The sequence below is a fragment of the Syngnathoides biaculeatus genome, chromosome 7 (genome assembly GCF_019802595.1).
Source record: "Syngnathoides biaculeatus isolate LvHL_M chromosome 7, ASM1980259v1, whole genome shotgun sequence".
In the NCBI taxonomy this organism is placed as follows: Eukaryota; Metazoa; Chordata; class Actinopteri; order Syngnathiformes; family Syngnathidae; genus Syngnathoides; species Syngnathoides biaculeatus.
Window position 1 is genome coordinate 16,475,900 of NC_084646.1, and position 26,854 is coordinate 16,502,753.

General features: G+C 40.1%; 1 protein-coding gene across 1 annotated transcript in view; it reads right to left on the reverse strand.

Moving 5' to 3' along the window:
* The window catches only part of nek7 (NIMA-related kinase 7), a 65,105-nt gene that overhangs the window by 30,519 nt on the left and 7,732 nt on the right, over nucleotides 1–26,854 (reverse strand). Inside the window, exons 2-4 of the mRNA XM_061825430.1 lie at nucleotides 11,665–11,753; nucleotides 4,115–4,255; nucleotides 3,584–3,646 (exon numbers count right to left, since the gene is read on the reverse strand). Of these exons, the coding sequence (XP_061681414.1) occupies nucleotides 3,584–3,646; nucleotides 4,115–4,255; nucleotides 11,665–11,724 (264 nt within the window). The 5' untranslated portion in view covers nucleotides 11,725–11,753. The remainder of the gene's footprint in view (nucleotides 1–3,583; nucleotides 3,647–4,114; nucleotides 4,256–11,664; nucleotides 11,754–26,854) is intronic.

Sequence of the window (26,854 nt, forward strand, 5' to 3'; positions counted from 1 at the left end):
CAACAATTTTTGTATACTATGCTTTACAATAACATGTGTGACTCAGGGCAACTTCAAAATGAAACGCTCACAATGCATTGGACATCAATGCCATTTTATGCTTTTATTTTGAAGTTGTGGCTGCATTACCGTAATGCTTAGTATGAACAATTGTTGTGGCGGTTTACTGGACTGATTTTTCAACTGCAGGCTGGCCTGACAACAGTCCTCATTCATACAGTGTATTTATTGTGAGTTTGGAGAAATAATTGCACAAGGGGATCGCGTTTCTTGTCCAGTTATGCCATTTTTACAGATGGCTGAACAGAGTTACCTCGCGGAGAAAACAACTCTGCTGCACTCTTTACGTGTGGCTTTGTATTTAACGTCCCTTCCTTCAAGTCAAAGCATGTTCAGAAAATGGATGTTGATCCCTTTTCGAGACACAAGCTTAACCATGATGCCCCTCATCTCTAATTTTTGTTGTACTCATTCCACCAAGAGAGGCTGAGGCTCTCACTGCAGAGTGTGATGTGTGCCACTCACTAGTCATTTTTATGCAGCTTAATAAAGGCCACTGCTGAATGAATGCCACCATTTATTTGACCACATTCTGAGGTCTCCCCATTGAAAACCAATTACTTGTAAAACAGTTTAATAGATACTGTATTTGTTATTCTTATTTTTCACGCATGAACGTAAAAAATGGTTTTGTCCTCTAGTGTGACAAAGCTGGGTGACATGTCACAACAACCCCTCTTAACTGTGATGACAACAACTCGTGCAAGACACACGCATGCAGACACGCACGCACACCACCACATACACGCCTGACAGGCTGACAAGGCTGGCAGTCAGAAAAACAAGCCCGGCTTATCTCAGGCTGTGATTCCTTCCTGTTGGTTGGTCAATATGGGAAGAACAACAATTCCCGTTATAAAAGTCTAGCCATCTAGAGCATGAGGAGGGAAGAGAACAGGGAAAGTCCCATGAGGGGCATGAAGGACACTATGAATTCAAAAGACTGATGGAGGAAAGCATGGAAAAATATCATAATTGAGATAGGAGGGTAGGGCAATCTAAACAGAGTTGAAGACATGAGAGAGAAAGGAATGATATATAGAGTGCTGCAGATCAGGACTTGTGTGACATGCCAGTGTGTTGTTTATTTATTTATTTTTGGGGGGTGGGGGGGTGCAAGTGGACAGAACAATGTGACAAATATCCTCCACTTGGCTTCACTTTCTGCACTGTGATTAAAGAAATGTTCATGCACTGAATGATGCAGAGAAGAAGGGAAAGGAGGGCTGCGTACAGTACAGTGCACTCTCCACACATCTCTGCATCTCTCCCTGATCCTTCACACTTGTCCTCCTTTCTACCTTCACCATGTCTCCATCTTTCCCTCGCCTCTCCCTTGCCAGATGTACAGTATATTTGGCTCGGCATGTCAGTTCTACATGTATCCACACTATAGCTCAGCCAGAGAGCAATGACAACCCTACCCAGTCAATTCCTCTGCCATAATAACTATAACCTCAGGCAAAGAAAACGGGATTATGGAGCTACAGTCATATGCAGATGTCGATATTAATGACGGCTGGAAGCCTGGTGTAAAACAAAAATAATAATAATAAGGAAATATCACAGAGGTTTGGATTATGTAATCACAAACAGAGCCTGGGACCCACCACCGTGTGTAATTACTTAATGTAAAACTGTGGGAGCTATAATATTCTGTGAGCTAATGATGTGGCTTAAAGAAATGGGATTTCTAGGAAGCCACTTGAAAAATATAAAATTAGCTGAACTAAGTTTTGAACCAATGTAAGATTATCGTATTGGCTGTGGCTAATGTTTTTACATTATTTTAATTAAACGATTTTTACAGTTGCAATTTTAAAAAAAGAAGAAGTAAACAAAACATGCAGTGAATATTGGAGATATTTGTTTTATTAAAAAAAAAAGCCTGTTACTTAATGGATAATTGTTATTATTCGTCAGTTAACAAACTGTCTAATCACATCCTCATGCACACATAACGTACCGTAATGAGCGTCTTTATTTGTTGACCTCATTATTCATTAGAACATAATTTAGACTTGATAGTAATTGACAAAGAGAAGCACGCAGATCCAGGACTCAATGCATGAGAACCACGTAGGTCCAGGACCTCATGCACGATGAAGCCTAAATGAATCTCAGAGAGCTGGATAGTCACTAGGGACAAAAGGACTGAGTGAGAAGTAGGATTCTCAAGTTGAAATTGGTATGTCAGAACAGGCCAATCCAGATGAATAAGCAAAAACAAATGCACATAGACAAACAAACAAATAGGGAGACCAATGAAAGGCAGTGACTAATAGTAGTGTGTGTGTGTGTGTGTGTGTGCGTCCTTGTGTGTGCCCATGCATGCGTGTATGGAAACACGCACAAGTATGTGTGTCATTCCAGTCGGTCCATGTCAGTGTGCCTCTCATTATTCTGATTTGGCTGTGTCTCCTGTTGGCCTGTCGAGAGGGGGGATAAGGAAAAATGGCTCTCACACTCGGGCTTTTATTATAAGGTATGTAGTGAAAGGCCATGCAGAACTGTGTTCACTTGAATGAGCTTGGAGAGATGATAAACTAAAGCTAAAGGCATAAGGTATGAGGAAATGGAGGGGCTGTGTGTGAGAGAACTTGGGAGAAAATTGATATGTGACAGCAAGCAGAGGAGAGATTGAAGGAAATTAAGAACACTGTCTATAAAAAAAATCTGGGAGTCACCTGTCGAAGAGTGACAGTGAACCCTGGCATGACCACTTGTAGGAGGTCAAAGATACAGACCAACGTTAACCCTCATGTCTTTTAGCATTATGTCAAAGATTGGCTGCTCAGTTTATATCTCTCAACAATATGGCGTCTGCATCAGAGTATCCTTCCCTTTGATCAACCCCTGGAGCTACACTTGAGTGTTTAGAGTGGCACAACTAATCGAATTAGTTTCCTTCCTCTCCTTAATGTATACGTGAGAAAGCGTACAAGCAGAAATAGCCTGCAGTGATTATACATGGAAGACGAGTGGAAATGTGAAGGCAAACATAATGCGGAAATACACAAGAAATGGATCTGAAAAATGTCTCCTGATTTATTTATTTTTTTCAATTTTTACAAGCATTTCATTAACAGTCTAATCGGTAGTGTAATAAATACTTCATTTGAGAAAGCAAAAGCCAACCACAATATAAGAATGGGGGTGTAATTTCCTGATATGACCCATTGAAGCGCTATAAAATTAATCATTTGGCCTTAGATTATGAGTCTACAAGCCTGGAAGAAGCTACTGTAGATACACTAGCCCAAGATCACTTAAAGACTTCAGATATTACATGTACTTTTCAGTCCCAAACAGACACTCTTTCATTTGTGCACAACATACTGTTTTGTATTCATACAAATACAAAGAAGGAAAACACAAATGCACCCACAAGCACTACACAAACACACCCAAGCTCCCTTTTGCAGATGAATTATTTTCTTGTGGTGCAACGACTCTGCTGTGGTACCTGAAAAGAAAAAGAGTGGCACAAATGACATAATCTTCCTCTTCTAGGGTTGCCTACCTTAAGAAGATCTATCTCTTTGATACAATCTTGCCGAGCTTTGGCATCCATCAAGTCAAATATCTATTAGGAGAACAAAAAAGGAGAGAGATAAAGGAAAAGGACACACATGGAACATTCGACAAATGTAAGATGGACGGAGTTCCGGAGAAAGAAGCAAAAAAACAACGAGAAAAGAAAGTTGCTGTTGTATATCAGGTAGCATTTTATTGACTAGTGTTTCAGAATTGACGGATGCTAACCTACTGTACAAGCAGTATACTCTATGTATTTATGTACTGTATATCCTAATGCAAAGTATGAGTGAGTATATAAAAGCTGAACCAGGATAAAATAATTTAGTGAGCAACACTAACTTCTGTTAAAAAAAAAAGATGACAAAATTAATTTATTTAATGAAAAAAAAAATTAAATTGATTTTATTGCCAGTTGTTTACATTTTTTAAAATATCCTGTATATTATGGATAATTACAAAAAAAGTGTATTTTATGTGCAATTGGGCAGCATAGCAAATTTGAATAGTTTGTTACCTGGACTTTCTTCAGGGCCACCGATGTGTTGTCTAGAAGATACCTCGCCCGATAAACCTCACTGAATTGTCCCCGGCCTATTTTCTTCTCAATCTGGAAATTAGCCAGTGAATTGTGGCCCATGTCTGGCTGCAAAGGTTTCTGAAAATCAAATGAAAAGACTCAAAATACAAAAAAAAAGTGGAGTCATGAGATTGTCACTATATTAGAAGAAGAAAAAAAGCCAACATATTACTTGGTGATACTTTTTGAGTTAAATCTCAGATGACACTAGCAGGGCTCGAGACTGTGATCAAAATGGTCGCATATGCAACCCTTTTGTCAGTGTGCGCGAGTAAAAATGTCATGTGGTTGCATTTTCGGAAGTGCACGTTTTAATGCTCCCTTAAAGGTCAGAGGACAAAGATGTTAAACATTTTCTTGATTAACTCTAGAACCCTTTGCAAACCACATCTGCCATTTCAAAGTGTTTATATAGCAGATATACGGCAGTTAAACGGATATGATTGAAAATCCTCCTTCTGATTTTTGTATCTAGAGCCTTCTGGTATTTCTCTGGTCTGGCACTGTGACAAAACACTAGCAAAACACCACCTTCATTTGGAGTAGAGTGCTATTGTTCGCACCCTTGTATATTTGATGTCATATGCTTTAGCGATTTCATGTGTTTAATCCTGCAGGTATTGGTTGTACAAATGATACAAGCTGTGTCAAGAGTTTCTTTGGCTTTCCAAATTCGTGGGGGGGGAGTCAATTGAAAGGGGAAGAACTCTGGTCAACTATGGGTGCTAAGCAAGCATTCCAACCTCTATGATGATCACTTCGAACCGGCGTGTTTGGAGGTAGACTTAGCAGAATGAACTGGATACGCAAGTGTAGTTAGGCAGAGGGTGGAAACCAACTGCGTTGCCAACTGTTTTTCCCACCAGCCATCGGGACCTCAACCACAAGAAACAGAACTAAATCTCGCAGCCGCCATGGTGCTTCGGCAAAGCGGTGCAGGCAAGAGGAGAGGATTTCTTTGTACATACCTATGACTATTCTGGTTTTTTAATGTACTGGGTAGTAGGGATAAAAGACCCACGCAGTACTTTTCAGAACTGTTGTATGCGTTTTGGCCTATCTGTGAAGCGTGTTATCAAGCTATTCAAGTAAGAAACACAGAAAATACAGGAATACTGCTTATTATGTAAACGCTTGTGCCATATGACTGAAACACATGCTCCTGTATGTTGAAATCTTCCTCCTCCTCATATTCCAGAATTTTGCTCACTATCGCATATACCATAGAGCGTACTACTTGGAAATTGCAACGTCACTTCCGGTAGCACTTGGAGCGGATAGAATACACTAAGATGCCACAATCTTTGGGTATGTTTAGGGAGTGCTCCATACACGCAATAAAAAACTAAATTTCATCCAAACCAGAGTTGACAACTTGCTGGAAGTACCGTTCATGTATTACAAAATAAAAAACGCTGTAAATATGAATTTTAACTGACACCAAAACATCTTTGTCCTCTAACTTTTAACAGAGTCTCACTATATTAGACATGGTGGTTGAAAGTTATTGTCTTTTTCTTCCTTTTTTTTTTTTGCCTTTTTTAGTGACTCTCCTCCAGCTGCACGCTCTCCTTTCTGAAGAAACGGCGTCTTCTCATTATTATAAAACGTGTTCAGCATGGTCAGCACGCTCACCGCGACAAGAGCGAGCTTTCCGCAACAATGTGGTGCCCTACACCCGTCAGGCAAGAAAGTGCTGCTGACAAGGAAGCAGATAGTACTGATGATATCCATTTAGATTCATAATGACATGACATTGAGCCGTCCCCCCCACGTTCAAGCCCAAAATGGAACTATTTGCTTCTCATGTAACACACTACCTGTAAATTTACATGCTTTGTTACACGTTTGTAATGCTGAGAAGTGCTGGGAGGACACAAAACTGGCCATACATGTCGCGAGCTTTATAAATTCTGAGTCTCAGTGTAAATTGGACACTGTCACCGTATCTTTTATCTCGACCTACCTAGACACTGTAAGTCTTGGGGTTTTCTTCTTTCTATTTAACTTTGACCCAACATTTTTTTAATAGCGTGTGGCCTGCCAATATAAGAAAAAAACACTATTGTGGTATTACAATTCTATATACTATACTATATACTATACTATATATATATATAGCTGGCTTATGTTTAGTGCACTGTAACTTCATAAATCAGGTTGGGAACCAAATATGTGACTGGTATATGTTTTACTAGGCAGATGATTGGCATGACTGACAAAATTCTTGTTGGAGTCACAGTGAAAAAGTTAGTGAAACCATGGGAAAGTCACACTTTTCTTTCACTCTGCTATTTTGTATTAACCATTTGGCACTGGTCTGCATACTGACATTCTCTATGTTTGACTGTGCAGGCATGGGTCCAAATACATATATGTGACAAAACACAGACCAGGCTGTAGTGACCTTTACCGCTTTTGGTAAACTCGTAGAAGGCGATTACGGAACCAAACAGAAGGTAACAATATCAGAATGTAAGGTTGGCAAAGTGGCCGTGGGAGCAGCTCAGGGACATGTGGCTTTGGACAGAGGAAAGAGATAGGGAGACTATAACAAGAAAATGCGATTTTAGCCTTGTCGAACTCCAAATAGTGACCTATTCAACTTTGGAGATTCCATTGTAATGCAAATGTATAATCATTTGGCAAATTGGGAAATAACTGAGTCTGACAGATCTGAAATAAAATGAAAATAGAAAGATTGAAAATGTAGAATGATAAATCAATAATGTTAATGTTTTCATTGCAATAAATGCGACAGAACTGCATGAATGTCACGGATAAAACATTTTAATTCAGGTTTATGCTGGCTACTACACATCTAGTGAGAATTTGGGAAGATTAACAGCTTCGCTGGCAGTTAAAAAATGTGCTTAAAGCGAAGGGGGAAGCATTTCATCATTTCCTTTGATTGACAGCAAATGTAAGAATCCTGAATCCATCAGACGATGAGACCAATTAACCCCTCTGAAGTGTGTTTGCTATTTCTGTGTGACTCTGCCACCAGATGTCTTGGAGTCATTCTAACGGCGACCAAAACACGAACCACAAGAATCGATTATTCAGCATTATGACACCTCTATGGCAGTTCCAGCACAGTACTTCACTCAGAAACATGAGCAGAACTGTTACATCATAACATACTATGTTGATCAAGGTTTGCATTTAATGGCAAATGACGTGCATTTATACAGTGCTTTAACTTAGACCATCAAGGTCCCCAAAGCACTTTACAGAGGTTTCCATTCACGCACACATTCATACAGCAATGGGCGGCTGCTGCCATGCTAGGTATTGTCAGGCCCACTGGGACTAATTAAAGATTTAGTTTCTTGCCCAAGGACACTTCAACAGCGGGCATTAGGAGCCAGGATTCCAACCGGTAACCATTTGGTCACTGGACTAGAGTGGGTCGCTCTACAAACTCAGCCAGAGCTACCCTAAAGATTTTTTTTTTTAAACTGAAAATACCATTATGGTGAAATACGTGTAGGGTGATGCGAATGGTATGTACTGTGTACAGTTTAGGTGTAAAAACATGATGGGTAAAAAAAGATAGAGGGAGAGAAGAGGACAAGAGGGCATTGCTTTCATTCGCTGCATGGTAGCTTGACAAATGTTAGCATGAGCCTCTAAAGCGCTGTGACAACCGCCTGCTGAGAGCATAGTCTTGCTAATGTGTCCTGGCATGCCAGCCCCGTAATCACACATTTACATATGCAATGACCTACATTTGCATGTCAGATCGCACACTGTCCGGCATGATTAACAGTGGGCACCTCCCCGCATGGAGTCGCCTTGGGTGGCAGCGGAGGCCGTGCGAGGGCGGAAGAGAGGGCTGGAGGGAGGGCGTCTTTTTTGGCAGCCGAGGGGCCAGCCTGCCAGGCAGGATTATGTCAGCCAGGAGCCTCAGCATTAGACAGTTCATTAGAGCTAATCTGTTTAGCAGTGGGCAGTGTATGTAAACTTCACAGGCCATTTGCGGCACCTCTTCACCCCCTGGCCTGGCCTTCAAAGGGTAGCCAGGCCACAGCTGACTGACAACCCATCTCATCTGCCGCACATGGGTGTCACACAATCAGGGGCTCCGAGATGAAATGAGGGCCTGAGACACACACACACACACATAAGGAGATGTCACAGAGGAATGACCCTGAATGACGCTGGGGTGACTGAAGAATAAGGAGGGGAGGGTTTGGATTATATGTAAAGCACTGCATAAACAAATGTATGGATAAACAAAAGTAACAGTTGTAAAATAAAAAAGCAGCAATGGATAGTTTTCCAATGACGTCACCACAGTCCCTAGACCAATCGGATAAATTAACGATGGGAAAAAAAACTTCACGCTTCACCTATCACCTGTCTTCTCTGACATCTTATGACACACAAGATGGCGTAATTGGAAACCTATCCATTCCTGATCAATGATGATCATTGGCTCTTCCCCAAATCTTTTGGTGTGCCACCTATACTTATCTACATTTATGTCATTCTGACTAGTGATTGGAATAAGGTACATGGGGAGGATATTAGGTGCAAGGCATTATGGGTAGTATTTGTTAGGGACGGCATATTGGGCAAAAGGGTGACGTATAAGAGCCATGAGCCTCTCAACGCTCAAAGGAAGACATCAAGGGACAGCAAGAGAAAGAAAGAAAGAGAGAGAGAGAGAGAGAGAGAGGAGAGAGAGAGAGAGAAAGAGCAAGAGAGATAAAAAAATGTGACAAAGTGTGATACAGGCTGACCAATAAAGACGCCATTCCCAAACACAGCTGACAAGACACATGGAAGGTTGACGGGGCAGGGCGGGAAATGAGGGGAAGGAGAGAAGAGAGACAAGCAGCAGAGGGAGAGAGGGTTTGATATGACAGCTCGGCAGTGCCAGCGGCTGCCACAGAAAGGCCAATAGCAGCGGAGAGGAGAGAGAGGCGGACATCGGCACTCCAAGTACATCACCACCATGCTGGCTAATTTTTAAAGTACACTGGGCCACTGCCCAAGTGAAAGTCAGAAAAATGTTAAACTTTTAAAGTTGTGGATACAGTAGTAAACACTTCTCAGAATCTGGGAAAATTGCTGTGAAAAAAAAAAATACTATAAAAAGAGTGTAGCCCTCCACCAAGGCCAATGACATCTGTTTGGATCAACACCAAATTGTACTCCATAGAGTAATTAGAGGAATTCACCTTTAGCTGAGCCGTCGCATAAAATCTTACTGGCCAAATACAGACAGGATCGGACGGAGGGGTAACAGTTTCTTGCAAAACTCAATTGAATGAAAAAACTTTATAGTTGTATTTTTCTCCTTTAAAAATGTGACAGTCAACCAAAGAATTTCAAAAACCTAAAACAACACATTTATCCACACTGTATATTGTAGTTGCAAATATTGGTTAAGTGGTGTCTGGAATGTATATTATTGTTATAATGAGACAATGAAAATATAACCTTTAGATACTGTAGGATAAGAGTACTGTGATATAATACTGCATTAAAGAAATTGATTCTAGATTAACAGGCATATAGACTAAAGAGAACATGAGGACTACAGGAAGAGACAGTGACTGGCAGGCAGAAGGGCTCACACCCACTCTTACCCATCACTACCCCCCTTGAGCATGACACCATGCAATATTCATCCTCAGCCAGTGAGCCAACCAGGCAGCCAAAACGCCAGGATTCAGCCCAAAGGTGCTTTGCGTTCGCCTCACAATCCGCTCCACAACCACTTTACTCCATCTCACGCTTACGCACAGATCTGTGCTTGTCAAACTGTGCAGCGACAATCAAAATCATATTGGAAAGAGTGTGTAGTGTTGAAGGCAGTTTCTCAACCTCGCTACTAACATCAAGAGCAAATGTGCCATTAAAAATGCACATCTTACCAGCTCATCTCGTTTACCTTATGCATATGCATCACACCTCCGGGACCCAGACAAACTACAATATATTGCAAGCAATAGAGAATGTCCTTCATTACAGATACAATAAAGATTGCTTCAGGAGGATGGTGCCCCTCCCCCTCCCTGTACTAGTAAGTACAATGACCCTTGGGAAAGCGCAAACAGATACGTGACATGTTGAAATGCATCTGTCTAGAGGCAGGTTAGAACGCCATCTAATTTAAGTGATGTTTTACTGATGCTCAAATCCCCACCAAATGTGAACTCAGTTCAGATGGCAACGTTGAAAAGATCCTAAGATTAGCACAAAGTGCGGGGCTGGAATTAATACACGAAAAACACTAGAAACTGCATGAAAACCAGTGAGGAAAAAAAATCATTAAGCCTGAAAAAGAACATCTAATCAACAACTGGGGGCTCCACAGATCTAGTGTTGGTGTATTGGGGGTTGCCTAAAGTCAAATTAATCATTAGAGCTTTTATCCGAGTTTCTTATGTGGAGAACCCAATTATCCTTAATTTTGCAATTACAAAACTTGGAATAAATTGACTCCCTTGACAATACCAGTGTTCATGTTTTAATGCCCTTGCAAGGGAAACAACAACCAGGGCCTATTTTTAGTGTTTTTTTTTTTTTTTTTTTTTTTTTTTCCCCAGCAAAAATCCACATTTACTCAGGGGCATATGGATGAACATCCTTGTTTAAATTCTATTCAATAGTTATGGAGGGAAAAACATCCTTCTGGAAAAAAAAAAAAAAAAAAAAAAAATCAATAGAGCTGATGTTGAAGGACGGTATTAAAATCCAGCAGCGACCACATCTGCAATGAGCAAACAGTAGTTTATCGAACCAAAAGAGGCATGCGGGGAGGCCTGGGTCTGCCAACCTCTCGAGTTCTCATCAATAGAAACACCTCTGCATTCATCCACTACTGCCTATCTCACACAATTTCTCCCACAATCTGAAGTATGATTGAAACAAAGTAGGAAGTACATAATACAGGAAAAGCCCAAGTACGACTGATTAAATGCACTGTTCACAATGTGACAAAGGACAAACACTATAACCTACTGCACTCTAGTTTTCAAGAGTGAAAAGCAATGAACCACTGTGGATAATGCTACTTGAATTATATTAGTAGGAGGCGTACATATGTTATCCAATATTGGGTACACTTGCACAATATAATGACAGCCAATTAAAGAGTGACTTCAGAAGTTATGATTTTTTTAAGTCAATAATGCTGTATTCCTGACTGACGCATTTTGAGATGTATGAATTTATCAATATCCATCCATCATCTGAGCCCCTTATCCTCACAAAGGTCGGGGGAGAATTTATCAATGTTTATTGTTATAGAGTAACTATTTCATTCTACTGAGATGGATCGCAATGTTATGTAATTAAAACATTTAATATAAATAATCAAGGTTCTACAACATTTTGCATTCAGTTTTTAAACTGAACAATCACTGCATTAGCTTGCAACTTTGTCCCAAAAAAATCTTTGAATAAAACAGGCAGTACAGTATCATCAGTTGGCATGCATAAGAGTGTGTCGGTGTGGGGCATCTATTTACCTGTGGCTGAAACACTGGCACGGCCGCTTGCTGTCCTTGTGGTTGAGTGTCCATCTCCATTGTTAATGCCGGAATCCGGTTCCTCCAGTCTGAAAATAAAAAAAATTGAAGTGCTGGTTGGTCAATAAAAGAGCAGTATGATAAGTAGTTGAGTTCATCTCAATTTAAAGCAGCATAAGTATTTATAGAGCGGAATTAAGTAGACATTCCACTAATTAAGTAGACAAGTAAAAGTGCAGGGTGTATGTTGGTTTTAAAAAATTGAGATCTGGTGTCACGTCTGTGAATCTGACACTCTTTGTCTGGAGTCTCTCTCACATTGCAACAAGCAGAGGTATACTGTATCATGCACCACATTTCTAGAAACAAAGATAATGATACATCACTACCTCAACTTGCCTTTCCTCCAAGCGAATTTCTGGTTATACCAGCATTTAAGCAGCTTCGCATCTTTATTTTTTTCTAATAAAATAGTTTACAAAGAGGGGACTCCACTGGATATGTGTATGCACAATACTCCATAATTCCATGTGCTGGCATGAAGCCTAAGAAGACAATTTCCAAAAATGGTCTGACCCACATTTGTGAGCTTAGTAGCATAAACATTGAACACATGCAGATATAAAATGTTATCTGGATTAATTCGAGAAACCTTTGATAAAAGTAGGTTAAGAGACACTGCTGGTTTGTTATTACACTGTATCCCTGACACGTCTGCTTTATATGGTAAGTGCTCACACTTCACAGTTGCTCAAGGATCAATCCCAGTGTACACTGGAAAGTATGCAACATATTATTGCATGCATCCATCCATTTTCATTGCCACTTATCCTGGTTAGGGTCACAGGGCGCTGGAGCCGATCCCAGATGACATCGGCTGAAAGAGACTACACCCCGAACTGGTCGCCAGTCAGTCGCAACGCACAAATAGACACCATCACTGAGTGGAAACCAAACCCACGCTGCCTGCACCAAAGTCAGCCAAGTGTACCACTACACCATCAGTGACTGCGGTGTAACATAATAATAAAGTCGAAACAAAATTCCCAATTCATGATGACAATTGAACCATTCCTATCGACCAGGGGTGGTCAATGTGTCGATAGCGAGGCAGTCTTGATTGATCACGGGACGGCATGCCAAAAAAAAAAAAAAAAAACGCAACGTCAGCCAATGTTCCCTCTAAAGTGCGCGCATGCGCAATTGTGCACCACTGATGCAGTCTCTTCGCAGATATTCTGTATTGCACGCAAAAGAAAAAATAATCCAATAAAAATTGAAAGTATAACATACAGCTATTAAGTTTGTGGCATTTTGAAATGTGATTCAGTGAGTGAGGGATGACTGGTTGTTACATCCAATGGCACAATTCACGTACGTACTGTAAAAAAATGAAAAAAAGCCACTGGTTTCTTTTAGGTAGGACACGGAACTCTCTAACAACGACCGCTGCTCCGCCACACTCGCTTTTTCCTAGCTTATTCTTGGCTTAGCCAAAATCAGCAGTTTGTTTTTACAGTAAAACGATCATGTGGAAAACTATTCTCAAAATATATATGTTGACCTAGAACCTAGATCACTTACTGCACATTTCCTCTGACAATGTAAAGACCGCTTGAACATTTTTAATGAGATTTGACATTAAGTTGAAATGGCACTAAAAAGAGCAATTCAGCTCATCAGATGTAACTAATTTACACATGGTATACAACAGACAGAGAAACAATTTTAAAAAAATGTTATATTAGAAAGATTTACATTAATTATTCTTGGAAATTATTACAGTGAGTTGCATTTATGTCAGGTTTGGGGTGTTACGTACAGTAAGTGCAGTATTATGATAAAGCATACAGCAATGGCTCACCCAGTGGCCTTGCTGCCTCCTATTTGACTCTTCACACTTTAGACGTGTTTTGCTAGATTGAAGCTGGCACCATAACTCCTCTCTTCAAACCTCTTGTGTTCCTGCCTGCCTTTGTGTCAAAATATCCAGAGGGCATTTGAAATTCACATCTCACGACAAGACAATCAATTAAGACTGTCATGTTGAATTATTATCCTGTCCAAACAGCCCAATTAATTAAGGAAGTGACCAATCAACAGAGGTAAAGGCGCAGTCACTCTCACAGTTTGAATAATCCACAATTACTCCAAGATTAATTGTTCCACAAAAATCCAAAACCTCATGAACGTTCTATGCTTGTTTTTGGTACAGTATTCAATTGTTTCTTTCTCAATACCTTTACAATATGGCATTTAGAGGCGGAACAGGTCAGAGAATCCACAGACATTTTTTTTTAATGACGGTTTTCAGTTTGGTTTGTTATATCTATTGAAACAGGAATATATCTGATTCTGATTAGCACAACATTCATTTTGGCTTTTCTACCTTATTCTGTATGTCTTGGTTGAGAGACCTCACCAATGTTCACTGAACTGAATCTGAAATGATCCTACAATTTTGGAATTTTGTCTTTTATGTCATGGATCTGTCTTCTTTGACGTCGTCACCATCTTTCTTTTATTGTCCTCGCAAACTACCGTGTCACTCCTTGAATGAAAACACGTAAGCTCGGCTTCCACCACATTCGCTCATGTTGACGATGTAATGACATGACAAAGCAGAAAAAAAGCCTAAAGTATTTTTTTCTACATGAAATATTCGAAAGATTTGAGCACTTGTTCCAAATATAGAAAATTTTAAAATCGTAAACACATTGTAGAATATTTTTTATGTTGATTAAATAGCGATGTATTGTGAGTGCGATTGCTGTCCGTCTCCATGTGCCCTGCGATTGGCTGGCAACCAGTTCTGGTTGTACCCCACCTCCTACCTGTTTACAGCTGAGATAGGCTCCAGCACACCCGACGACCCTTGTGAGGATAAGTGGCTAAGAAAATGGATGGATGGATGGATGATGGATGGATGGATGGATGGATGGATGGATGGATGGATGGATGGATGGAGGAATAGTGAAGTTTATAAATGTACTTTTAATGACTGTTTATATTTTCTATTTCCTAATTATAACAGAAGCTTAAAAGAAAATTCATTGCTTAATATAAATACAGTAAATGAAGACAGTTCAGGTTAGCAGGCTGGTGTGGCCTTGAACAACAGTTCCAGTTTCTCACAGGACCCCAATGGGAAAATAATTGCCAAATGCTCACTGCTGGGCTGGAGCTGTATGTCTCAAGTTCGCTCCAGTCCATGCCAATCTTGTTTTTACTGGAGCATGACATAGTCCTTAAAATAACATTTTAATTCTCCCTCTAGCTTCTTCTTTCCTGAAATGTAGTTTTTAATTTAAACACCACGTGGCACTGCTCTAATAACAAAGTCAATTAAGCAAAACTTTTGTTCAGGCAGAAAATTAGAAAACATTGGAACTGTGGTATCTTTTTTAAGGGTGATCTGGGCAAGAAGACAGAAGAAGAAAAGTAGCAAGCATAGTTTCACTGTTGTGAAACATGAATTAACAGGCTAGTAACATGATGCCCTGGGAAAATATTTTTCCACTGAAGGGAAGAGGAGGTGTGACTGTTAATATTCAAGAATGTCAATGCAGTAATAAAGCTTATGATGTTTAAGACTAATGCAAGCATGCTAGCTCAACTACATTTTAGCCATGCAAAAAAGATGGGACAATCACCAGTCTAAAAAGATTGATTAGTTTTACCGTAAGCAAATATTAAAAGAATGTCAAGGACGCCCCACGCATCCAATATTATTTCTAAACGCGCCATTATTGGAAAAGTTGGAGCCTCTGGCATAAAGCGTTTTCAAATCTCTTGTCGCAAACAAGTAATAAAAATAAAAACTGCGTTCTTTGACATCTTGAAATAAAACAGTCTTTTCTCAGAGGTGGAGAAATAGAACATTAAGTAAATTCTTAACTTATGGTTTAAAACAGTGTCACAACTTTGACCTTTCACCATCAAACTGAAGCGGTCATCTCTGGTTCCAACAGATTATTTGCACACCATTCAAGGAAATTCCCTGAAGGCATTATTAAGATAGAATTTCATAATGTCGAGAAACATTCTTTTTAAAGCAAAATATAATATATAATTTTTAATTAAATCAAGATGGCATTCTCCACATCAGTAACAAAAATCTGAATGGCAAAGCAGCATCAGTAAAGTCCCATCACAGAACGAATGGAATGGAATGGGATGGGATGGATGGATGGACCTACTTTATCATATGGAGAATGTCCTGATTACTGAATTGCCAGTTCATGTGTTCCCTGTGAGCTTGTTTACACTGGTACATGTCACCATTAGCTGAGTAAAATCAGCATGAGGAAAGAATGGACACAAGAAAGTAAGTCTTCAAAATCTGTTGGTAGTAATAATTCATTCCAGCTCCCAGCTAACAATAAAAAGTAACTTGCCACTACTACCTATATTAAGAACAAATGCATGGTTAAGCTCCTGACAGTTATCATCAAGACAAAGGTTATAGACAAGCAGTTAACATACATACATACTTACATTTTCTCATCCACTTATCCTCACAAGGGCCCCATGAGTGCTGGAGCCTATCCCAGCTGTCAACGGGCAGGAGGCAGAGTAGACTCTAAACTGATTGATAGCCAATTGCAGGGCACACATTGAGACAAACAGCACAATCACAATCACACCTAGGGGCAATTTAGAGTGTCCAATTAATGTTGCATGTTTTTGGGATGTGGGAGGAAACCGGAGTGCCCAGAGAAAACCCATGTAGGCACGGAGAGAACATGCAAACTCCTCACAGGCGGGTCTGGGATTGAACCCAGGACCTCAGAGTTGTGAGACTTACACTTTCCAGCTCCTCAGTTTACATACATTCCTTTAAAAAAAATGAATAAATAAAAAAAAAGACATCCGAGCTGTCCAGTCAGAAAGCAACATCGATCATTGATTGTGAATCAATTTCACGGGCTCTTGGGGAAATGGGTAAGACAACAGGGGGAAGTGAGGGGCAATCAGCGAGACAACTCATTTCAGTAATGGTTCTCCAGATGGTTCGGACAGTCCCCATACTTACTGGCTATTTTTTGTCACCATTTCATCTTGGCAGTGCTCTGACCTCAAGACAAATGAGTAGACCTTACACAGATTTTATCGGCCTGATCGGATTGACCGCTAATTGGCATTTTTCGCTGGTTGGGTCATAGGTTTTTATGTCATAATTCACCAATCTGATCAGTGACGTCATTGATGGACTCAAAGAAATTTACTCCACATCACTGTCGTGCACAGTATATCTGAATCCAAAAGCTAGTCTATTTTTATATAGTAGTGTTCTATGTCTTCTGACATAGAATTTTAAATATCTGACACCCAATAAAGTTATTTAAAAAAAAAAAACATTGGGTTTATGGAAGAGAGACAGCTGAGAGACATGCAATGCACGGATCAGATTACAAGACAAATTTGTTATTTCATGATTGCATGATTACTGCAATAAAGTCTTGTATTCTGATAGCTTATACAGTGAATTAACAGGTTTTTTAAATACCAATTGCTCCATGTTGTGATGAGATAGCTGACTGGTTATTGTTTTTTTTTTTTTAACTCTCTGATTGATCACCCAGCCCAAAAATCCTGATCGTGTCAAGTATAATGATGAGGTGGTGTCTCCTACTACAGAAGTTGTTAAGGTCGTGCAGGACATCCAGGACGGCATATTGAGCCACACTGTGGTAAAAAGGTTGGTGGTCTCCCAGCAAAGTGTTGAGAGCATAGAGGTCAGTAAGTACACCGGGAAAAATGGAGAGGGCTAAAGAAGGACAACAATCCAGAAGCAGGACCACTATCTTCTCCTTGTACACACAGGAACAAAAGTAGTACTGCGTGAGCCCTACAAAATGACCTGCAGCAGGCTATTAATTTGCATGTTTCTACTCAAACAGTTGGACAACGACTCAATGAGGGTGGTATGAGGGCCTGACGTACACAAATGGAGCCTGAGCTTCCTACCTAACTGTGTAGTCCGATTGGCATTTGCCACCGAACACCAAGATTGGCAGAATCACCAGTAGAGCCCTGTGCTCTTCACGTACGAGAGCATGTGCACATTGAGCACATGTGAAACCCATGAGAGTCTGGCGACACTGTGGAGAAGCCCTGCAACAGCTCTGTGGCCCTCTCTGCTGATAAAAATGATCAAAAAAGCCAAGACATAACTGATTAGCAAAATGGTGCAAATAGAAAGTCGAACAAGTCTTTACAAACAAAGACAAGACAGACTGCTTAACTGACAATAGAGAGTGCCATCTTAAATCATAAATCCTAAAAACAATTGTTAGACGAATAAATAAAAATATGAAGAGTTATACTTTTTCCAGCACATTAATGTTGACAACTCTCCAAGGTAAACAACATATATCTACAAAACGTAAAATGTAAGTTTTTGCTACAGTGGTTAATTTACTGAATGAAGTTTGAGAGAGGTAACGTTGAAACGGAGTAAGACAGACAGACAGACAAAAGAACATGAGAACGCCAAGAGCAGGGCATTCGTTAGCCGTAAAATGTTTCTGGTCCTGTGAGACACTGTGGAACTGTGAGCCACAAAAGTTGGGACTGGCATTAGCTCGTCTTAAATACTCATTTCCTCTCTTCTGTATTATTAATTTCAAGCAGGGGAAGGGAAAAACAAAGAGAGGTGGTCAATTATGAAAAGGTGAATGAAGGCAGCCGAGAAGAGGGACATGGATGAAACAAAGCATACAGCAAGTTCCTTGAAATAAAGGAGAGTGCTAAATCAGCTCTCAAACCAAGGACATGAAAAATAAAAACAGAAATTGATTAGTTTGTGCCTAAGAAAGAATGGAAAAAAGGAGGATAGGGAAAAGGGTGAGGAGAAGGGTTGGGCTGCATAGTTAAAAAAGGAGAGCGGCAACATAAAGTGACACAATCCGGCCTGGGTTTATGATGTAAAGGAATCAAAGGCACCTTTGAGGAGCCAAAAGACGACAGTGAAAGGCCTAGAAGAGTGGTGTCCATGATTACAAGAAGTGGGGGAACCTTTGAGTTTGTGCTCATGAAAGCCAACCCCAGGCCTTGAATGAATCTGCTGCCTGAGTAACACTGATGATACAGAAAAAGAGGAAGCCATCCACTAATGATGGAGGGGTCCAGATACTACAAAAGCAACATACTCTCCTATTCATTTTAATCACTAGGCAAAATCATTAGCCCGACTCGGGGGAACACTCATCTACATTGGACCATTGGATGAGAGTGACGAGGAGAGTAGAACAACACCAATTACACCTCAGCATGTCACCCATTTTTTTAGTCTTTCAGGAAGCCCAAGACTCAATGGAATGCAAAATGAAGAAACTTTGTTTCTTCATCCATCACAAAAGAAACATGGAAAAATATGAGAAATTCATTTTGCAAAGCCAGCTAAACAGACTTTAGATGGTTCCAAGTTTTGCCAAGTAAGCAAGATCATGGCGCTGATTACATTTCTGCTTATTTTCCAACTGAGGCCATCAAACATACGGACTAAATAGCAACCCTGACATTAAACAGATGAAATTATTCAAACGTTGGATTATATGGATTAATAGCTAGGTCTCGTGAAAATGGATTGCTGGATTTGTTTGCATAACTCAGACCTTCAGTCTCACTGTTGGGGGCAGCACAGCAAATTGATCAAAAAGGGAATCAAGACAAAGAAAACTATTGAGGTCTTTGGGGAGAGTACAAGGCCAGAGATCCATAACGTTACTTGCCACCTACTATTTATACACCACCAATGCATTTTTCAAAATTTTATAGGCTAATGATTATTTTATTGCAGAAATAAACAGCACAGCACAAACAGCCTGGGCTTCATGTGAGGCCTGAAATGATTTATTTCTCAACCATCCAAGTAAAACTAGCACAGCTCTATGCCTTAGACGATGTATTTCACAGACTACATCCTCAAAAATACACATTCAGACTTTAACCTGACCTTCAATGAGATTGTAACATCCTTAATACATGGTCTAATGTCTGACTCTGCAGCCATGTGCACAGGCGCACTTTTGTATTCTCTTCCATCTCTTTTCTGGTTTGGATTTCCACTATTATATATATAAAAAAGGAATAACTCAAGAACATGCAGGTGTCAGCCCTTCACTTCCGCCATACATCCCCTTCATGTTCTTCTGTGCTCTGCTGGTCCTGCATATTGTCAATGCGAGCTGGCACGTGGCTAAAAGCCCAGGCCACCTCTCTACTCTATTGTCCTGCCCACTCTACAACTGCAGTGATAACACTTGTATGGTGAGGGTCTCTTTGTTGACTATCAATTCAGCAGGTGCCTTATAGTGAAAAGCAGCAATCGGCCAGCCAGCTTCATTCGTGCAAAATACCGTTTGATGTGCTCATTTCACAAGCAGGGGGGGCACAAGGAGGATGCTAATAATCTCGCCAAAAAATACATTCAACCTTTTAGAAGATAATCCCAAATTTTAATGATAAAAGAAGTGTGACTATACAAGTTGGAGTGTGGCAGCAGAATACCCTTTTTATGAGTTGAATACCATTCATAATGTCAATCACTGAAAATAAACAAGGCTTGACAGTTTACCAACTGAATAAAAAAGACAGTCATGTCAGCGAAGTGTGAAGAAACACTTTCGAATTTAAGATCTGATACAAAGAGTTGAAATGAAATCAAGAAAGGGAACGCTTGGGGGTTCAAAGTGGACCATATGTGCACAAATGTATTAAAAACTGGACGTCAAAAAGTTCTGCAAAAAGGTATTCAACATGCACCAAGTCCCTCATTCCTGAAATCACAATCATACTGTGTATAGTTTGCAAAACATTCTCCAAATAAGAGGAATAAAGATCTTGCTCGAAGTCGTTTGTCGCTCCCAGCTGTAGTTCACTGAAAAACTGTGATGTAAAACAAATAATGAAACAACAAATGTCCTCTAACTAAGTGGCAGCATAAAGTCATAAGAGAAACTAGACATGCTGATAAGACTAGCACAGAAGTTCAGGTAAATTGAAAATTTTCAAGGAAATCATGGAACAGTGGTAGTATTGTATACATATCTTGTATGATTATTAATTACGACAATTTTACGGTTGCATTTCATGTATGGCATAGATTTTTAGAATGCAACAATTGCAGCAGATTATGCAGGAAGGCGAGGGGTGGAGAACTATAGCTTGGCTTCATTAAAGGGACAAAACTAAGCCACACAGAATAACGTCTGTTTAAACTATCCTTCCATTTTCTGAGTCATTGATCCTCTCATCCTCACAAGGGTCACGGAAGTGATGGAGCCAATCCTAGCTATCTCCAGGTAGGAGGCAGGTTACACACTGAACTGATAATTTTGTGTTATCCATTACTCTCTCAATATTTTCTGTTTGTTTTCATGGTGGTGTTGGGCTTGTAACTAATTCCATTTATGCTTTTTCATTTTTCACTGTGCAGCTACCAGCTTGCCCTAAGAAAACTTGAGTATGCTAGTGCCCACATTTGAAAAGAACACATGCACATGCAGATGTGTGCATAAGTACAAGGCCAATCAGACCGAGGGTGGGAGGCCAATCAGCGGGAGTGTCCCACCCTTCACGATCTCTGATTGGTTTAGAGACCAGATGGGTTTCTTCTGTCTGGTTTCAAGTCCCAGACATTGATGGTTTGACCTTGTCTCTATCGTTCTCTCTTTGTTTTTTGTTTTTTAAGCGACCAAATGCAACAAAATTAGTAACAGTCTAGAGCCTGGTCTCATCAAAAAACTAATATACCAGATTTCCATCACCACATAGAAATATTTTTTATCTGTCCTTGAACCATCTTACTTTATGTGTCCTTGCTCATTTTTAAGCATCTTGGACATGGGCCGCATGTCAAAGGAGATTCTTTTCGAGAAAGAGCAATATGTGCTGGTTTTCACATCATGACTAATGCAGTATATATCACAGGATTACAAAAGAGTGAATAAATAAATAGAAATAAGAATCAATCAATTAGTTTTTTGGTTTTTTATCCAATACGATGCAAGCCCTACACTCTTGGCCAACAGTTAAGTATGAACACATAAAGTAAACATTCCATTCAAATAAAAATATGGCCTGATTCCCTAAGGAAAACTTTGTGGGAGCACTGATGAACAGTAAATTTAATGTCCACAAAGATATAATTCTAAATACCGGAGTTGGAAAAAACTGAACCCCAATTGTTTCAATATCAACATAACATATTAAAGAGCTACATAATATTATTTACTGGATTAGGTGAAGAATATCAGTTTCTGGAACTTGTTGAGAAGTAAAGCTAGGAGAGAAAACTATACATCTTGTGATTTTATATGCAAACAGTTCCAGTTATTTTAAAATCACTGTAGTTTGTCATATTCAAGACACAGCAAGATGAAATCAAAACAAATGTTGGCCCTCACTACCCAATGTGGTACTGAGGTAAGTACCATGACAAATGCTGAACTCTTAAGGAACCCTACCTTTTCTATTTTCTGAAATAAATCTCTATCCACATCTGGCCAAACATCCCAGGGCATTAAACTGAATTAGTGCCAGGAGGCAAAAACTCATGGTATTCGCAATGCAAACCAGGGCATCGCACAGCATCGCAGAATTTGCCTGGCTCGAGGACCAATAAAGGCTTTGTTTGTTAGTCATGTCACTGAATGACCACCAAATTAGCTTAATCACCTCTGGCACCAGGATATTCAATGTGACATTCTGTACCACAGGGCCGGGCTGCTGTTTGCCTGCAAGAGCTAAAAAGGCTTCTAGGCAAAAGGGATAAAACCGGAGCAAAAGGCAGGAAAAGGGGAACATCAAATATTGTTTCAGCAAAGTTTTTTTTCTCCATAAATGCATTGGTAATCACTGAAATGTAAATGAATCAAGAAAATAAACACACCGCAGACGCCGGTCCCAAGATCGGATAAAACATTTTTTGAAAAGGAGTGAACTGCATCGGGAAGGCCATCCGTCTAAAAACTGTAAGAAACAAATGCAAATTACTCGCTCCAGTGACCTCTGACAGGAAAAGCCGAAAGTCACAGTTACATGGCAGCCAAAAACTAATTTATCAAATTAGAACTGGTACTGTATTTATCAGAGTATATCTAAACTAACCCAAGGCTACATTTAAAATTTGACTTTAAACAATCAGGATTTTTGGGGCCGACCACCTATAACCGAGTCTTAAAAAAACGATAACCGATCACAAGATGGTGCAGTGTCTGTTTAAATTACCCATTTACTGTATATACTTGTGTACTTAATTGCTCAAAAATATATATTTACCATAAAAGTATCTTTATTCATTTATTTATGCCACTGGGGCATACTGACAGGCAGAAAAAAAAAAAGAATGGTCTTCTGTTAGATGGCGGGCCGTACACTAATCTATCCACTTTTTGGAACCTTTTTTTGTTTGTTGGTGTGCCATGAGGTTTTTCTATTGTAATATATGTTCCTTGGCTCCATAAAGGCGTGCAACAGAGAGACTGAAATGGTGTGTGACGGAGATTTCGCTTTCCTGGTAGACTTGCATATGTAGATGTAAGAGGAACTGTGTTAACTGACAGTTTCATTTTCAGAAAATTTCAGAGCCCACATGGCAATATCCTCTACACAGTGCCGTGCTACCGGTGAGATTGAAGGTCATGGGCAGTCAATGTTGATTTTCACGCTTGGCGTTTTACATATGGAGGTTTCTCCAGATTATCAATCCTTAGATGATATTACAGACCCTCGATGATAAAATCCCTACATTCCCTTGAACTGTAGTTGACAGACATTCTCCTACAAATGTTTGACGATTTGCATATGCATCTGTGCACAAAATTATAAAGTTCGCCCCATCCTTGCTTGAGAACAACTGAGCTTTTCGGGGAATCTCCAGCTATACCCAATCATGACACAGATCTGTTTCCAATAAACCTGATCTCCTGGGTTCTAAACGGATGTCATTTGAGCATTCCTCAACTTTCCCAGTCTGTTGTTGCCCCTGTCCCATCTTTTTTGTCAGGCTTTGCAGGCATCAAGTTCAAAATGAACAAAATTCAAATGAATAAATTAAATTAGTTTTGCACATTAAGTAGCTTGTGTTTGTAGTGTTTTCATTTGAACATGGGTTGAAAAGGATTTTCAAATCGTATTTTGTTTTTATTTATATTTGAGACAACATCCCAACTTCACTAGAATTGGTATTTGTAGTTTCTGAAGCAAGTCTTTTTTATTTATGTACACCACTTCTGCCTCTAATTTCTTCAGCAATGCTCGTCAAGGATGGGTGGCTCCTCAAAGGTCTCCCCGTTCGGGTAATGGTCTGGATGCTGAGAACGTCTGGTTTTGGGAAGACTAGAAAGTCCACAAAAATGATGTTGTTGGTGGTGGCTTTTACAGATTTCACATGTCATTTTGCTAAAATGCTCATCTCAGTTCCCCGTAAAGCTTATTAGCATTCACAAATAATGGACATATTTCCAATAGAGCGAAGTAGATCTCCAGAAAAGCAGAGAGGACAGAAAGACAGAATAAAAGGCTAAAAAACACAACAGAGGATGAAAGCAGCTGAACCAGAGAGGTCTTCCCTCCCTCCTTCAGACATTAGAATATTAATATTAATAACAATTCCTCTCCAACACCCGCCTCCCCTGCAACCATTTTTCCCCTCAGTTGATTTGAACATGAAAACCCTAAAAAAATTCAAAAAACGCAAATTCCAGGAGTTGCGTATCACAGTTTGACCCTGAAGCCACACCGCAGACACAAACCATGACAGACGCACTGTTCAAAGCAGGCAGGAGCTGCTTTCATCAGGGAATCCTAGTGTTTTTTCCTTACAGTGTAACACGACCAGCCCATGCCATCTGCCTTTTTCTCAAATCAGAATTTCAAGTTGCGTCCTACTCGTGTGTTGTTTTTGGGCTTCAGAATCGAGGCCCAGCATCACACAGACTTATGCTGCCATGCCGTTTGCTCGCTGCTGTTTATAACCAAGCCCCGCACTGTGCTGCAATGTTAAATATTCACTGTTAAAACTGTCAAGCCAGAACTAGTTGGGCAACCAGCCAGGCATTCACTTTAGAGTCTCCAAACCAAAAGTATCACTTTTAAATCCATTCAGCATACTTCCTCACCCACTCACCCCTCCAACATGCCCACTTCCTGGAGTTGCACTTCATTAGTCATTTTTCTTTTATTTTTCTCTCGTCTAAACTTTCTTCATTCTAAAAACTAAAAAAAAATTAACAGACACACGAGTAAATTAACACACAAAGACAGTTCTCACCTCTGCTCTAAAACTGAGCATGCTGCTGCTGCCTCCCCATGCCTGCCTTCAGATGTAAAATATTTTTATTCTCTGCCCCAATACGACACGAGCAAAGGTCTCTCATCCTTGGCTTGGCAGGACTTCTGACAGACAGCCGGCAGCGCCATACAAGTCTAAACCCTGCTGCTGCAGCTTCCTGCTGCTCAGAGGGAGTCAGGCTGCCTGCCTCCCATTGACTGTGGGCCAGGCCGGACAGGGAGGAGGAGGCTGAGCGGTGGCCACGGGTAGCAAAGACCCCTCAGGAGAGGAGCCTGAGACAGGGCTGAATGTACTACAACAGAAAACATGAGAAAGGTTGCAAAAATACGCAAAGCATAGATAAATAAATGAGACGGGCAGACAGACAGAAAGAAAGAAAAGAAAAGTTGGAAAGATGTTGGCGAGCTATACATTATATCGCGTCGCAGCAGCAAGAAGCTCCCGCGGCTGCCCTCTGAAACCCAACCTAAGTGCAGTTCGCTGGAGTTCATTGGCCATGGTTGTCAAGCGATCACGTACTGTATTTTTCCTGACAACATGCCGCTACTTTTTTCGGGCATAGTGAACCTCACCGTCTGTTTTCCAATGCAGTTAAAATGCTTGGGGTTTTTTGCCAGCAGCTGAGAGTTTAAAAGTACAACAAAAACTTAATCTAAACTAACAAAATGGTTAGGACATGGTCATTCCCTTGAATGCACTCAGCCAAAAAAGAAAAAAAAAAAAAACCCTTCTTATTGCCAGTACAAAATATTTGTCTTTGCCCAACAATCAAGTGGTATTTTTGTGAGCTGCTAATTTTTTGAAATAGTTATAGGGCAGCAGCTCAGATTTTGGACCGATTGTGAGGTCACAATGAGACGAATTTTGCAATGTGTCTGCTGCATGTGCCAAACACACACAAAATGTAATTTGTCGACTTGGTGGTGAATTGTCACCCTCATGAGTGAAAACAAATGTTTTTACTGTCTCTCTCACTGCTCACACGGACAAAGCATTACCTGCTTTTCTTCGAGAGCAAATTTCAGATTCAGGGGTGAAAACAGCTTCTCCCTTGGTTGTCAAGGTAACAAAAGCCATACTAACATTGGCCTAACCCAAGGGTGAGCAATGGTTCATTTTTATGAGAAGTTCAAGTGCTGATTTTATACTTTTGTCTTCAAAATATAACTCAAAGAAATGCTTTAGGTGTGAGTGTCCATTGTTTTATTTGTTCAAATCTGCAGTACTGTGATAATACTGCTAAATGTATTAATGGTGGTCACTATCATATGACATTTTCATACAATCTCAATGACAAATCCAATGACTGATCAATAACAAAAGTCTCAGTCATAAACAGCAGGGATGCCACAGTTCAGAGAATATAGAAGAATAAACAAGAACAACAACTGGGAATCATAAGAGACACTCTAAAGATTACGATGATGACACTCTTCTTCCATATTCATACCCTCAGGGCTCAAGGCCTCAGGCCAAAATGAGAAGCGGCTGTGACTCATAGTGCAACCACAGTAAGGAGGGCGGGGGTGATTTGTCCCCTGCCCCAAGCTGGCAGTGTGAACAAAGAAAGGCAGAAAAAAGAGAATTTTAATTGTGCTCCATGCTTGCTCGAAAATTTGTTGGAAACCCTTCAAAAATGTTACACACTACCTTGGAAGTGGACTGTTTCCTAGCAATATTAATGTTACTGCACCTGCACAACTGCTGGCAGCAATGCATTCCAAAAAAGGAGGGTGTTGCCACTAAACACTCAAACATGGCACGTATGCGTCAAAGATTTTGCCAGAATTTCACATAATTTGGAGATTTTAGGAGCCATGATTAGTTAGGTAATCATTTGATCATAAGACGTTACTACCACAGTTTTATTCAACAGCAGAATTTCTTACC